This window comes from Phocoena sinus, chromosome 3 (genome assembly GCF_008692025.1).
Source record: "Phocoena sinus isolate mPhoSin1 chromosome 3, mPhoSin1.pri, whole genome shotgun sequence".
NCBI lineage: Eukaryota > Metazoa > Chordata > Mammalia > Artiodactyla > Phocoenidae > Phocoena > Phocoena sinus.
Window position 1 is genome coordinate 46,911,161 of NC_045765.1, and position 16,124 is coordinate 46,927,284.

A 16,124-nucleotide genomic window follows, 5' to 3' on the forward strand; every position below is an offset into this window, starting at 1 on the left:
ATCATTCCTGTTTTGTTTTTTTTTTTTTCCCCCACAGTGGGGAATACAGTTTGGAAAGTTTAAACATTTTGTCCAGGTCATAGACTCAGGAAGCACAGAGCTGGGATTTGACCCTCTGTTGTCTTTTATTATGCTGAGCACCTTAGATATGAAGTGATCTGTACTACACTGTGGATACTGAATGGGGCAGTCTCATAGTCCTAGAGGTGTATGAGGCTGGGTTTCTCCAGATCCCATGTTTTTCTGGGCTGCTAAGTTCAGCTGTGAGCTCTATGCTACATCTCAGGTTTATAAGCCACTCCCAGAGGCTCAGAGTGGGGTCTCCGACAGCCAGGACCCAAGGTAGCTGGGCTGGGCTATGAAGAGGCCCAGACCAGAGCAAAGATCATTAACTTGTGAGGACTAATCTCCTAGAAGGATTTGGCTTATAGATGTGAAAGGAACATAGTAACAGTGACTCCAGGATGGATGGACTCAGACGGCAGAAAGCATATATAGATCATGGGACAAAGTTTTTGTTTTTTAAAAAAATTTTATTTATTTATTTATTTTTGGGTGTGTTGGGTCTTCGTTTCTGTACGTAGGCTTTCTCTAGTTGCGGCGAGCGGGGGCCACTCTTCATCGCGGTGCGCGGGCCTCTCACTGTCGCAGCCTCCCTTGTTGCGGAGGCCAAGCTCCAGACTCGCAGGCTCAGTAGTTGTGGCTCACGGGCCTAGTTGCTCCTCGGCATGTGGGATCTTCCCAGACCAGGGCTTGAACCCGTGTCCCTTGCATTGGCAGGCAGATTCTCAACCACTGTGCTACCAGAGAAGCCCTTTGGGACAAAGTTTTAAAGAAAGGTTTGCTGTTCTGTGTTTTATGTAAATAAAACTTTCATAACAGACCCGGAGAATTTCCTACACATAACAAGAATTTCCTCTAACGTCCCTGATGGCATTTTTGTTTCTGCTTTAATGTCTCCAGGAACAGGGAGCTCATTACCTTTCAGACTCTTGTAATTGTTAGAAAGTTCTAGTCTTCAAATTAGGTCAAAAATCTGTCTCCCAAATGTGTTCATGCATTGGGTCCAGATCTGCCCTTCGGTTTACAAAGACTAAATCTGCTTCCTTCCTACTCAGCAAGACTTTGGATATTTGAAGACAACATTTATTTTTTATATCAGCATTCCCCAAAGTGCGCTGAGCAGAGTAGTAAGTTTTCACAGTGTTAATAGGTGTCCTCTATAAAACAAACATATCAAAACAAACAGACAAAAGCCCATAAATAGCACTCTGTGGGCATGCTAGGTTAAATCAGGTCAACCAGATATGTTTCCTGCAAGGCTGCTCAGGACGTTTACTACGCTGATGCAGAGTATGGGTTCCAAAGTGGAAATACTGGGCGTGCAGTGTTTCCCAAACTTTCAACCTCCCAGATTTTTTAATCTCAAAACCCTTTTTTTTCCCCCAGTATACCTTTTACTATTTTCCATATATACTTTTAGAAACTCTGTTTGGAAAATGCTTCCCTACACAAGTCTAGGTTCTTACTCTTTTCTCCAAGCTAAAAAGCCAGGCTCCTTCAACTATTCATTTTCAGACAAAGTGTTGGGTTTCCTCACAGTCTTCCCTCTGGTTCTCTACTAGGGCTGTCAGTTTAAAATACAGGATGCCCAGTTAAACTTGAATTTCAGATAAACAATGAATAATTTTTTGGTATGAGCATGTTCTATGCAAAATTTGGGACATACTTATATGAAAAAGAATTCGTTGCTTATCTGAAACTGGATGTCCTGTATTTTTATCTGCTGAATCTGGCAAACCTAGAAGGGACCCGAATGCCCTTCTTCCCTTGAAAAATGTGGCCCTCAGAGCTGGGCACATTATTTCAGATGTGGACCAAGACAGAGACAATTGATAACTTTGTGAGCCACCATCAACTCCGATTTTCCCAGAGACATTTTTAAAGGGATGATAGAAATATTTTTTGTAGATGATTAGAGGCCAATCTGAGACTGATCCAGATATCTTTCTGGATCTACTGGCAAAATGCAGAAGCCGATTTCCCATCCCTCACTCCTGTTCATAAGTATACTTAAGTTTCTCTGGTGTGAGTATTAGGGAACTCGATCCAAATACCATTTATAATTCCCTTTTCGTTGTCTGTCTTCTCCATTAGACCATAAGAAACTAAAACAACAGTGACCAACCATGTCTACCTCAGTCATGGCTGTATCCCTGGTAGTTAGTACAGGTTCTGGCATATAGAAGTCTTCAAACATCTTTTGAATGAATGAATGAGCAGATTAGTCACACATTGCTTAGAAAGCTAAGTAAACCAGATAAGCTTACACTCTGAGAAGAGATGGCCAACAGGAGCTTTCCTTGTGGTTGGATTTGTCATCCACTCCAAGCTTTCCCAGATCCATTAAATATAGTTAACCTGTGCTGAAGGCACCTCTCTTGGAAGATATGTGTGTAAAACAAGAACACCTAATTGCTCTGACTAAAATAATTTCAACCCAACACAAGCCATTTTCAAGAAATGGAAATATTTCCTGGAGCCTGCAATTTTTATCGAGGTGTGGAACTTGGCCCTTAAAAGAAGGCTGGGCTGTGGCCCAATGTGTGTGGGATTGGGGCAGCAAATCCCCCTGGGTCTTCCCACAGGAATGTCCTGATCCAAGAGGAATTGGGCAGAGTGAACAAGGACAGCCTCAGTGGAGCCCTAAGTTGCCAGCAGGGCATGTATGGGAAGCCGGACATGTGATTCCATAGCTCTCACTTGGTGAAAGTGCATCTGGTGACTGTCATGAGGAACCCAGAAGGCTTGGAGCTTCTGCTCTAAGCCATAGTTGATAGATCTGGGCCCTGCCTACTCCGAGCTTAAGCTCACACAATCTTGGGGCTTGTCAGTATTGAAAGCATCCTGGGGACTGTCCCTGGAGCTGGCAGTCACTTATCTGCTGCTTGGCAGCTGTGGCTTCTGTGCTGGGGAGTGTTAACAGTAAAATTTTAAGTTAAAATGCAGCAGAAAGCAGGAAAATACAGTGAGAAGAGTCCTGGGTCCTAGGAGGGTGGCAGAGTGTGAACAAACTTTTTTTTTCTTCATATTTCATATGAGTATGAAGACCGAAGTTTAAGTCCCAGCCCTGCCATGTCTTAGTGCCATGCCCTTAAGCAGGTTTTGAACCTCAATCTTTTAATCTGTGAAATGCGAACAACCATGTTGACCTCAGAGTTGTGAGGATTAGAGAAGATGGCATATAAAAAAGCCCTTTGTAAACTGCTAAGTGCTGGATCAATGTGAGGGATTTGCTGCAACAGTAGCCCCATGAGCACAGTGCTGTGGCCTTCAGTCCTTGATGCATCTGGTACTTTGCTGCTGTGATAGCATAAAAGAACCGCCCAACTGAAAGAAAAGAAGGATGTTCCTTACACAGCCTGAAGCAAAATAAAAAGAGCTTCAAATTACATTATATAATTCCTTTTAATTATGGAGGAAAACATTTTGCAAGCACATATTTGAAAACATAAAATGTCAGTGGGTAGGAGTCTTTAGAATATATACATAAAAAATCACTTGGGAACATCCTTAAGACCCTAAGATGTAAGGTTCTAGGTGAACCTTAATTCTGCATGAATGTTTCTATTGATCTCCCTGGAGCCTGTCACTGCCTCTGGTCAAGGCCTTTGCTGCCTTTGCTGGTAAACAGGAGCAAAACTACAAGTGTCGTTCTAGTTCATTTGAGGGAAAATAATGCAGGGTATTGTGGCTGATAATTACTTGCTACTTCCTCTGCTGTGGGATGGTACACCCACTGGGGGAAAATTTGTATGTGTAGATATGTATGTACATGTGTTTTCTGTGCCAGGGCAATAAGGGACACCTCGTCAGACATCTTGCCTTGAAAAGGCTTTCTTTCCTGGCTTTCTCTTTTTCTTCCTCCAGTGTCACGTTTCACACAGTGGTTAGTTATGGAGCACGTTACTTCGAGTCCCATCGCAATCCCCATCAGGACCCACAGACCTCTGATTGTGGATCCTTATGTTAATATCTTGGTATAGCTGACTCTGTGCAAAAATTACTTCAGGCCTGGAGCTGGGCAGAGGCTCTGCTTATAAAGTTCTTGGGGGGGGCACAAGGCAATCCTTATGCAACCTGACCTGCCCACCCTCCACTCCTTGCCTGGGCCAAGAATCTTGATTGATCCTGTTCTGGAAGAAACCCCACCTTGCCACTGAGTGCTCTGAGCCAAGAGAAGGGGGAGCAGAGCTGGAGGCACAGGCATGAGGCCAAGCCACAAAGCCCAAAGCTCCAAAGTCAGAGGGTTCAGATCTGATACACCATTTGCCTTGTCCCTGCACCATGGACTGGCTTAGTTAGGCCTGATGGTACCTGGCAAGGAAGGTGTTTCCCTGCCTCCTAATGCCCACTGGATTTATATGTACCATGAATATAGACACATAAGAGTATGTTCACAGAGGCAGAGTTTGCAAGTGAATACTTATATGTAAGTGTGCATTTTAGGAAAACATACACAAGTGTACATAGGAACACATATGTGTGCACTTACCTATGTGAGAATGCTTTTGTATGGACAAGCATATCTTCAGAGAGTCTTTTAAAATACACATCTGATCTCTGCTGTAAACATATCAATGGCTTTTAAATGCTTTTAGGATAAAGAGCCAAAACCTAATGCAGCTTATAAGGCCCTTTATGTGTGGCCCTGCTATGCTCCCTCTCTCTGCACACCTTCTCTACACTGATCTTTGCTTAGTCCTTCTTATGCATGAGGTTTCCTTTCACCACAGGACCTTTATACATGCTTTTCTCCCTGAATGGTATGTTTTTCCCTTCTCTCCTTTTCTAGAAATTACTTAGTCATCCTTCAGCTCTCAGGTGAAACCTTACTTCTATGGGGGAACCTTTACAAACCTCTCAGAATTAGTCAGATTCCCTCAAAACGCTCTGAATCTCTACGTAGAAATTGCCACAGTTAAAAATCTGTCTTCATTAAAAAAGAAACTTATCCCTCCCATTACACAAACTCAGTAAGGGCAGAGATAAACTGTTTCTGTTCACTCACTGATCTTCAGCACGTAACAATTCCTGCCACTTAATAAGAACTCAACAGACATGTATTGAATCAGGGGTGTATACATTTACCTAGGAAGAAGGGCCAGTATAGGATCTTGTGTGCCTGTGTGTACTTAGGTAGCAGTGGGACCATGATTACGTGACATGGCATATTTTCTCACTTGGAGAACACGAAAGTGTGCTTAGGAATACCCATGTGTATTTATCTAAGGGAGAATGTTTAGGTTGAGTGCACCTGTGTCCTGTACGTGTGAACATATTCATATGGGAGTATACACAAAAGAACATAGATGTGTCCGTACATCTAAGTGAAAATGTATGTGTATATACTTGTGTTGATATAGGTGTAGGCATCAATGTAAAAGTCTGTGTGTGTTATGTGTGTTTATTTGGGTATGTGCATATATGGAAGTGTATGTATATGTATGAATCATCCTGCAGCTGGGTGGGTCCTCCTTCAGATTTCTAAGTAGGAGGGTTTATGTAAATTAGGCAAATTGATTCAGATAGACTTTAGTATGATTTGACTTAATCATAGCAGAGTGTCCAGGAGGAAGGAGCACTGGACTAAGAGTTCATCCCTGCAGCAGAATCCTTTTTTCTTCCTGTGCTGCCATTTCTTGGTCTACATGCAGAGGGTTCAGGACAATGAGACAATGATGCTGTTGTGGAGGTACAACTGTGTAGATGCCATGTTGTCACAAAACACATTTTAAATCAAGTGCCTAATTGCTCAATGCACTTTACTATCACCTTCGTCTTTCATAGTAACTTTTTATCATTTATAAATTATATTCATCTACATTGTTTTATTTGATAACACAGGGAAATTAGGATTCTGTTTATTTGACAGAATGGTTATTTTTGTGAATGTATGCAGATGTACAGCATCAATTTTTACAAGCCTACATTTTGTGCTCTTGAGCAGGAAGAGTGGGCAGGGGAAGACAGTGAGATCCCTAGGTCCCCAAATTGCCATCCTAGGAGCACCTGCATCACAGTCCTCTGGGGGAAGTAGTGACAAAATGCAGATTGCTGGCCCCCAACCACAGTCCTGTTAGAATCTCAGGGAAGGGGGTCAGGAATGTGTATTTTCTCAGCGCAGATCATTTTTGGCCTTTGTAAGGTTTGGGACCCACTGCAATAACAACATAATGTCAAAAGACTCACTACCTAAACCAACAACACAATTTTATAGAAAGAAATTTCTAAGGCTGCCCACCTCAGGCCCTCGAGATTGACCCTTGGTCCTCTTAGGTTGAGGAGGCTAGGTGAGCATCTGGATTTATAGAAAGACACTGTGGGAACTAAAACAAGAAAGGAAGTCTGACAGGCTTATTGTTGCAATACATATTGTGAGAACTGTGAATCTCTCTCAAACAAAACAATAAAAACCCAGCAGATTGTCAGGGTTGACTGTAGTATTTAGAGACATCTAGTAGAATTTTTATAAAGAGAAACACTAGGCAGTCGCATAGAGACAGAATTGTCTAAAAATGAAGGAATCTCCCCAACAGCAGTTGTGGCTTCTGGGCACAAGGCCTGAGGCTGCAACGCCAATATGGTGTGGTAGAAAAGAAAGCAAGCAGGGATTACCTAGGACTCCAATTCTGCTTCGTCATGGATGTTGCCGTTATGATTTCAAGAACTGTTTTCTCTTCCTGGAGAAATGAATACATGCAGAAACTCCAGTCTTTCCCTCATAGCACTAGAAAAATAATAATAAAACAAGCCACGAGAGATGGTCATCTCCAGGTCCCTGTGTTACCTTGCCACTGACGTTGCCTCTTGGAATCTGGGGTCTCTTAGTACACTAAGGGTGTATGCACTCTCTCAGTGCCCCTCCTACCCTGATATTCTCTATTGTGGAGACTCGGATGCAGACACAGACCTGGGCAGAGAAATGGAAAGAGCACCCCATTTCCAGCTGTCAGGAGCCTCCTGACTCTAAAGCAGTGACTTGACTCAGCACAAACCCATGTGCCGTTAGCAGGCGCCTCCCTCTGCCTCCTTCCTGGCCTTGGCGGGGGAAGATCACTCAAACTGTGCCTGAATAATGGTGAAAGAGTGTGCTCCCAACTCTCAGCACAGATTCTAAATGCGATTCTCCCAACTCTCAGTCTGGTTTCCTAGCTGATACTTAGCCACCGCCTACCTAGAGGGCATAGGCTTGCCCCTTAGTTCCAAGGCTCAGAAATCCATCAGACCTCTCTGAAAAAGTCCCTGGAGAATAAAATAAAATGCACCCATTAAAAATCTCCTCTCATCATTGTCTCCCTCCTACTTTCTTACCTGATCCCCAACAGGAGGAAATATTGCCTATCTTAATGGTAAAGCACATGGGCTCTGGCTCAGAATGCATGGGTTTTACTGAAGTATGGTCTGTAATCTTCAGCAACTTAGTTGATCCCTTCGAGTCTCAGTTTCTTGATTTCTAAGAAAAGGGACAAACATAATAGTACCTATTTTGTAGGGTTGCTGTGAGTACTAAATGAGATCATGCATGAGAATTGCCAAGTACAAGGCCTAGTTCATGGTAAGTACACTGTGTTTATTAGCCATCATGATCACAGCAAGTGCTCTATGGAATGGAAACCTGCTGTTGCACTTTTCAAATGGTAGGTATTGGTCACTATAAAACTTGATTAGACTTATTTTAACACAAGTCGACAGGCTGGGTCAGAGGCACTTAACAATGCAGAAAGAACCCTGCCCTGGAAGTTTGGTGGTTAGTTTCTCATGCTCTGAAAGCAGATCAGAGCCCGTGAAAGGAGCTTTCAAAGAGACAAGTACAGCATAGAAACATCTTTTTCAACCACCAGTAACAGGAGAGGGAGCATTCTGTTTAATTTACAAAATTTATCTCTGTAACCTTGTTCCTCAAAATGTGGTCCTTGGAAAAATCCATGGGAACATGCTAAAATGCAGATTCTTAGGCCCCAGCTCAGATTTCCCAATCCAGATGCTCTGGAAATGATGATTCTTTTGTACTCCTAAAGTCTAAAAACTGCTAAATACTCTGCCAGGCTAGTAGCAATTACGATATTTGGATCATATTATATATAAAACATATTCAAGGAGGCATTTGTTAAAGTGTTATCAGTGGGTACAAAATTGTATGAATAATAATCATGTATGAATAGTCTAATTCTGTTTTTATTTAAAAATATATTTCTACCCATAGCCATGCTTAGGACAAAGGCTGAAAGTATATACATCACATTTAACAATGGCTGTCTCTAGGTGGTAATGTTATATGTGATTTATCTCATTTTGTGCTTTCATATATTTTTAAGTGTTTTACAATGAGTTCTGTTACCTTTTTTTTTTTTTTTTCTGCGCTATGCGGGCCTCTCACTGTTGTGGCCTCTCCCATTGCGGAGCACAGGCTCCGGATACGCAGGCTCAGCGGCCATGGCTCACGGGCCCAGCTGCTCCGCGGCATGTGGGATCTTCCTGGACCGGGGTATGAACCCGTGTCGCCTGCATCGGCAGGTGGACTCTCAACCACTGTGCCACCTCTATTACCTTTCGAACGAGGTAAAAATGTGCTTTTAAAATAAGAGCCATCCAGCCAAATGTGCAGCACTGAAGACTTCCTGAAATCTTACAGAGTTTTGGAGAAAGAAGGAAAGAAGGAAATGCAGGACTTACGTAAACCAAACCATCTCTGCTCAGAGATGATTAAACAGGTCTAGAGAAGGGAAGTGACCTGCCTGAGGTTGCCCAGTGATTAGGGGTAGGCTATACAGTTCCCAAGTCTTCAGGACCTTAGGGCAGAGGGCTTTGAAGTGCTCCCTGTGCTGGCCAGGGACCTGCCTCCCTTCCTTTCCATCCTGTGAGGGTGACGGAAAGACCACAGGAAGTGCAGTGATTCTGAGTGTGGAGAAGGATGTAATAGACTTTGCAGAGAGGACTTTTCAGCTCTCATTATTTTCTCTGTGGGAGTTAGTAGGTCATTTGCAAAAGGCATGGGAAGAGCAGCTGATGAAAAGGTCTAATAGTTTGGAAAACTGCTTAACCGTATTGCTCTATTTCTGGATTTCCCCCCATGGCCAAGGACTGTTGAGATCCTGATTTTCCCCAGAGGTTTCCTGGTTAGGAATGTAGTGAAACCTCTGAAATCCCAAGGAATTGGGGAGAAGGCCAGCTGGAGTTAGGGAATGGTCTGAATACTTTTTAAGAACATTTAGGTCTGTTGTTTTCAAGGACATAGAATCACAGATTTGGAAGGTTAGTCCAGGCCCTGCTCAGTGTAGGGACCCCTTGTGCTTCATCCCACACAGAGCTTTATTTGGACTTCTCTTGAATGCTTCCAATGAAAGGAGACTCACGACTCTGATAGAGAACCTGTTTCACTCTCAGAAAAGTTTTCTTTCCCCTGAGCTGGAATCTGTCTTCCTGTAATGTTCTACTTGCCTTCTGGTATTCATCTAAAACAGATATGCTCCTTTTTCCCAGATGGTCCTTAAATATTTGAAGGCAGTTATCATGTACCAAGTAGTCCTTCACAGCATTCTCTTCTGCAAGCTGACCACCCCCAGTACCTTAAACCATTATTTATATGACAAATGTCATCAACTCTAATTAGAAACAAACTGTTGTCTCTAATTAGCCTCTTAATTAACAGCGATATAAGTTCAGAGCTAAGCAGAGCTTAGAGACCACCTGCACTAGCCTCATTCTACAGATGAGCAAACTGAGGTCCACTGAGAAAACAGGAAAACTGCCTTACCCAACTAGAGAGAGAGGAGAGACAGAGTTGAGACCTGAAATCTAGTTGCATGAATCCCAGTCCAGGCCTCTTTTCGCCTCACCCGGCCTCGCATTATTCGTGAGACGCAAGAATTTCTCAAGTTCTTGAAAGTGGCTGGGAAGTTTGTTCTCTTAGGTATTTCAAAAATTTCTCCTTAAAATTATATTTGCGCTGTCTGTGAAGTAGGGATTAGCATAAGGCTGAATTTAGTGGCGGTTATACTGTCAATGGAAAGCATCCTTCAAAGTGTGTTAACTCTCATTGCTCTCTGCTGTCAGAAGTTCATCTCCATTGCCCTAAATGCTAGCTCAAAATGGCCAGCACATGTATAGGGCCACCTAGGCCTGCCAAATTTTCCGTAAGGTCCAGATACCTGCTCAATGTAGGAGACCTTCCCAACTCTGGAACCAGGAAATGAATTTGCCAGGACGTGAAGCAGGCTGTGTTTCTGCTTTACCCTGTGCTTGTTTTAAAGTTTCGTATCCTCTTTTCAGTCTGGGCTGATTCTCTGATGAAAAGACAAAGCAAAGACTCAGAGAAGCAAACTAGACACTTCAGTGATTGGTTTCCTTTCCCAGTCCACAGCAAACTCTGCAGTCACATGCTTCCAGGGGAACATTCCTCCCTGCCCTGATCCACAGCAGTCTCCCTCTTCTCTCAACAAGGTATTGCATTTCCAGTTGTTACACTTGTTCTGGCATGGATTATAAATTGCCTCATGCTGCTCCCTGGTTTCCATGTGTGCAGGAATCACTGCACCTGGGTTCCAGTCCTGACTCTGCAACTAGCTGGCTGTGTGGCTTTGGAAGGTGACAACCTTTCTGAAACTCAGTTCCCTCATTTGTTAGATGAGGACAGTTTTGCTACCTACCTCGTAAGACTGTCAAGGTCACATAATGCCTAAAAGGTGCCTAGCACAGTCCCTAACATTTAGTAAGACTTTAGAAAAGATATCTATGTAGTATTATTAATATTATGCTCCAGACTTCAGAGACAGAGACCTGTATTTTTCTCCTGCTGCACTCAGTAGTTGTAAATACCCCGATTGATCCTGGTCTAGTCTTCTTTTGGCAGTAGATACATCAGAAACATTCTAAGCATCGTGTAATGACAGTTCCTGTTTCCCAGCTCCCTTTTCCCCAGATTCCCTCTCTCAATAATGATCTCAGTGGGGAGGCCCACCCTGTCCTGCCACTTTGCACACCTGTCAGCTTGCATCTCAGCATAAGGTTCTCATTTGACAGACTCTGAGAACTTGCTGTCCAGGCAAAGACAACTTTATGATGATGAATCCAACACAAACCTTATGTAAGCAACCTGTCAGCAAACAGAGGGACAGGGAGACACTGACAAATGCCCACCTCCAAAAGAAACAAAGCAGAACAAAAGGAGAGAGAAAGCAAGGAGTTGAGATAGGCCTAAAATGCTCTTGCTTGTCAAAACCCTTAAAACTGCTCAATGTTCTTATATTTAAAGTATTCCCAAATGAACATGAATTAGGCTAAACTCCCTTTTAGCTGAGAGTCTGTGAACTAACATTCATAGCAGAGTTCTAAACTGAAATTACATTAAAATGCATCTCTAACCAAAAGAGTATATATACAACATTGTTTATTAATAATATTTATTGTCCATGGGACTAAACAAATGATGACGGAAAAGTTTCCAACTTTTTTTTCTTTTAAATAAGACTGTGGGAAATTTCTACCTGGAGTGGCTTGAAATCCCTTCAGGTCATAAAGAGTTAAGGAATCTCCCAATTTCCCTAAATGCTGAGGATATCCTAGTGAACTCTTGCCGAGAAAAAGGAATAATTCTTTCTTTTGTCCCTATTGCAGATTATTTGTTTATTGCCTGCGTTTTGTATTAAGGACGCGAAAGAACTAAAAATATCTGCTGAAATGAATTTGTTAATGTGACAACCCCAGGGAAAAGCTTCCACAATTGAGGGTGAGGGCAGAATTCAATGACAGTGTGGTGGAGAGCATACACCAATTCCTGGTATGACAGCCAGGTTTGCTGGCTTTAGCCCCATCTCTGACATCCTTGGCTTCTTACTTTGGGCAGGTCATCCCCCCTCACAGGCTTTTGGTCTCTTCGGATGTCAAATGCTTTCTGTGCTTTCTCTTGCAAGTCTGATATCCCATGAGGCTATGAGGAGTGTGAAGATTAGCTGGAGAAGCTGCCTGCATCTCTGAGTGCAAGGCCCAGAGCAGGAGAAGAGTGTGATAATAGGTATGAAAGCCCTTGGAGAAAAAGCAGAGTGCTAAAGGGCACACGCTCTCCAAAGCTCGATGGCACATTCTAGAAACACGGGCAGCTAACTTTCTCTTGAGAGCTCAGGACTCACCCAGAAACACCCCATCACTGAGCTGACAGGAAGCAGAGGAGACTAATGCTTTTCTGGTTGGGGACCATGGCTGGGACAGAGGGAAGAAAGGAGTGGAGTCAGCTTCATGAGCGAGTGAAATGGCAATGAACCCTGCAGGCTGATCCTCTCCAGGCTGCCGTTGCCAAGGAGGATGATCCACTTGGTCAAACCTGGGCCAAGCTGTGGCTCAGACACACAGGCAAAAATAGAAAGGGGGTGGTAGAAGATATGTGTTTACTTTTGTGATTTTTCCCTTACGTGCCTCTTAACACTATTATAATCTCTCCACAAACAGGCAGTAACTGCTCACAGTCCTCGCCTTCATTGATAAACCCTCCAAAACAATTCGTGTCTCACAGGCAGTATGTGGGCAGCTGGAGAATCAGCTTGGCAGGCAGCGTGATGGAGTAGAAAGAGCACTGGCCCAGGGTCTGTCACTAACTGGGTGAACCGTGAGAAATTCCTCTCTGACACTCTGCACAATGAAGTGGTTACATTAGGCAGAATCTAAAAATCTGTTTAGATTTTTGAAGTTTCTAACTGTAGTTCTCAGCCAGGGGTAATTTCATTCCTCAAGGGAAGGGTACTTGGCAATGACTGGAGACATTTTTGGTTGTCACAACTCAGGGGATGCACTGGCATCTAGTGAGTAGAGACCAGGGATGCTGCTGAACATCTGACAATGTATAGGACAGCCCTTCACAATGGAGAATTATCTGGTTAAAAATGTTAATAGTGCGAGGTTGAGAAATTTCGATTTGTACTGAAGTGACTAGAGTCACAGGGAGAGGGGAAAAAAGGGACAGCAGTTCAAAGGAGGAGGGGTCAAACCCTGTTTCTAGGTCATGAGGTATTCACCAGTTAAGTGTTTCCCAGCTTTTCTCCCTATAACCCACGACCTTTTCATTTCCCTTGGAATTACCTACCGGGCTATGTTTGAGTAGCTTTTTCACAAGAACTTTCTTATCCTTAAAATGCCAAGCCCTGATGCAGTACAAAGATCTCTACTGTAAGACACAGCAAAGATAAAAATATAAGCAGCTACAAAACAAGTAGAACTGGAAGGTGGGCGGTGGGGGCACATGAAGGGACACAACAGATGCCCTTAACTCCGTTTCCATGAGTCAGTGTTTCTGATGTTACAACACAAGAATAATACCCGTAGGAAGAGCAAGATGAGCTGTGCTCAGGGCAGGCAGAACTGATGTGGGGGCACCAGCGTCAGGAGAGATACAGATTTACAACAGCAGATTCAAAGGCAAATGAACAGGTTAAGCAATCAGTGCGTGTCATTCCACATTAAGTCACTGGGAAGTTATTGCAAATAGTTACCTGCGGTTTTCAGTGGGGGAGGCAGCCACACTCCAGTCAAGGGGTTTTGGAGAAACAGGTGCAATTAAGTCATGGTCAAACAATTTATTTACTGTAAACTTTAGACTTTGCTCAGGAAAACCACCAAAGCTGCCCCTCAAATCCCTGCCTACAACACCCCGTTTGAGCAAATAAGAGGGGCGGGGAGAGTCCATGTTCACAGCAAAAGGTCCGAGAGACTCGAGTTTGTCCAGTCCAAGGGTGCAGGAAGGAAGGTCTCCTTCAGATACAAATTACCAGCAGCAATATATTACCCCTAATACTTGATCAATGAGGTAGATATGCGGGAAAAGTCATTAAAACATAGCAGCCCCAGGTCCTCTGAGACTGAAGCCCTTCAGACATAAACTTACAAGTTCCATGCAAAGAGGAACTGAACTGTACAAGAAACAATCACTCAAATACGTTTTCTCTTTTTTACAACTTAAAAAAATAAAAAGGCAGAAGGATATCCTTCCTCCTGCACATCTCTATATAAGTTTATTCTAAATTTATTACACTCAAGTTAAATAGTCTGTTTAGTGTTTCGTTGGGTGGGGGGAGAAGGGGTCTTAAAAAGTAGAAAAAGTGCATTACAGCAGTGAGTCATTTGTACTACAGTTCCTCCCTTGCGAATCAGTGTTATCATTGGGCACAGTACCTTGCCGGTTCACAAAGTCTTCCGTGCCTGGGAGATCCTCACACAGCAGTTCATTGTCTTTCTCCTCCCCCAGGTGATATCCACTCTGTTCCCCTGGGTAGTCAGTTCTGCCATTACTGTTGCTGGAGTAGCCATCCCCAGAGGCCTTCAAGGAAGACTTGCGCCAGCACAGGAGCTCCTGGAAGGCAATCCTGAAATCTGGGCTCCGGCAGTAGATAAGGGGATTGAAAGCAGAGTTGACATAGCCCACCCAGTTTAGAAGGATGTAAACTTCCTTAGGGATGAGGTTATCCTGGATCACGTGCACAATGTTGACAATGAAGAAGGGCAGCCAGCACAGGGTGAAAGTGCCCATGATAATGCCTAAAGTCTTGAGGGCTTTGTGTTCCTTCAAGCAGAACTTGGAGGCCCTGCGTTGTCCAGGCCCACTCCGCCCATCCTGCTCCACTTGGCTGATGTTCTGGGCATGGAAGCGGCCCTCAGATTTGTCGATCTTCTGGAGCTGCCTTTTGGCTACCTGGAAGACCTTGGAGTAGACGAAGACCATGACCACCAGGGGCAAGTAGAAGGACACAATGGAGGAGGCAATGGCATAGGCTTGGTTCGTGAAGAAGTCACAGCAGGTCTCCTTGGCATAGCAGTTGATGGCTTCCTGGTGGGTGGCCCGGTACCAGTGCATCTGAATGGGCAAGAAGGAGGTAAGGCCGGACACGACCCACACCATCAAAACGACCACCCGGGCCTTATTCTTGGTCAGCAGGCACTGATACTTGAAGGGTGATGTGATGGCAAGGTAGCGATCCACGGCGATCACGCACAGGGTCTCAATGCTGGCTGTGACGCACAACACGTCAATGGAAGTCCAAAACTCACACCAGAAGTTGCCAAAAGCCCACATTTTCATGAGGATGTGGCAGGCCCCAAAGGGCACCACCGCCAGGCCCATGACCAGGTCAGCACAGGCCAGGGAGGTGATGAAGTAGTTGGTGACCGTCTGCAGACGCTCGAACTTGGCGATGGCTGTGATAACCAGCACGTTTCCAAACACGATGGCTAGGACGATAAGCGACATGACGATGCCCATGCCTACCACCCACGCCTCGTCCCGTTCCTGTGTGACGTCTTGGTCCGGTGCGTGGCTTCCGTTGGGCGCCAGCAAAAAGACGCTGCGGTTCCCGGGCTGCCCCATGGCGCGCAAGCTGGCAGGTGAGCGCACGGGCGGCCAGCGCACCAGCCGCCCCTCAGCGAGCGGACCTCCGGCGGGTCGCTGCGGGCAGCAAGCGGGCACCTGGAAGCCTCATTCAGCGGCCGTGGGGTGGGTGTGGTGGGGGCGCGTGGTGTTCTCAGCTCCGGGGGTGCTCTGGGCTCGCGGTGCCAGTCAGTCCCAGCCTGCGCTCTGGAGAAACAGCTTCGGAGTGCGCGCTGCCCGTTATGGGCACAGGGCTTTAGGGGAACTGCCCTCCCCGTGACGTGCTGGAACTTTTGACCAATAGCGTGTGCGGGAAGCCCCGAAGGGGCAAGGCCCTCCGCCCCTTCCCTCCTCTCTCCCGCCCCCTCCTCGGGGTGGCCTGGGCGGGGCACCTCCACCCCCCACCGCCGCTCTCGGCGGGCGGGCGAGCCGGCCACCGCTCCCTCCCGGCTCCCTTGGCTGGTGCCGAGGGCTGAAGCTGGGGCTGGCGTGCTTACCAGCCAACCCAGGAGGTGCTGGTTCTTCCGTGGCTGCTACCTGTCTGCGCGGGGCGCCTGTGCGGCCTGAGATCTCGGAGCAGAGGGCGGTAGGCGGGCCTTCCTTCCCGTTTGGAGATAGATGAGAGCGCCCACCGAGACACGCACCGGATAGGCACAGTGTACCCCAACAGTCATGCACAGACTTACACGGAACTGGAGCCACAGACACTCATACA

General features: G+C 45.2%; 1 protein-coding gene across 3 annotated transcripts; it reads right to left on the bottom strand.

Annotated features, from left to right (window-relative positions):
- Positions 1-756: 756 nt before the first annotated feature.
- On the bottom strand, positions 757-15,627 carry ADRB2 (adrenoceptor beta 2). Of its 3 annotated transcripts, none has more exons than XM_032629004.1 (3): positions 14,221-15,627; positions 6,679-6,790; positions 760-814 (listed from the first exon to the last, which is right to left on the bottom strand). In XM_032629004.1, exons 1-2 carry the CDS (start codon positions 15,407-15,409, stop codon positions 6,783-6,785), a joined length of 1,197 nt encoding a protein of 398 aa, XP_032484895.1. In that variant the 5' UTR covers positions 15,410-15,627; the 3' UTR covers positions 760-814; positions 6,679-6,782. The 3 variants fall into 3 exon arrangements, with proteins under 3 accessions (XP_032484894.1, XP_032484895.1, XP_032484896.1); XM_032629005.1 differs by having other exon boundaries at positions 13,542-15,461; XM_032629003.1 differs by lacking the exon at positions 6,679-6,790 and having other exon boundaries at positions 757-814.
- Between the last annotated feature and the right edge of the window lie 497 nt (positions 15,628-16,124).

Coding starts and splice junctions, on each gene's coding strand:
- ADRB2 (XM_032629005.1), bottom strand. CDS start 15,409: ATGGGGCAGCCCGGGAACCGCAGCGTCTTTTTGCTGGCGCCCAACGGA.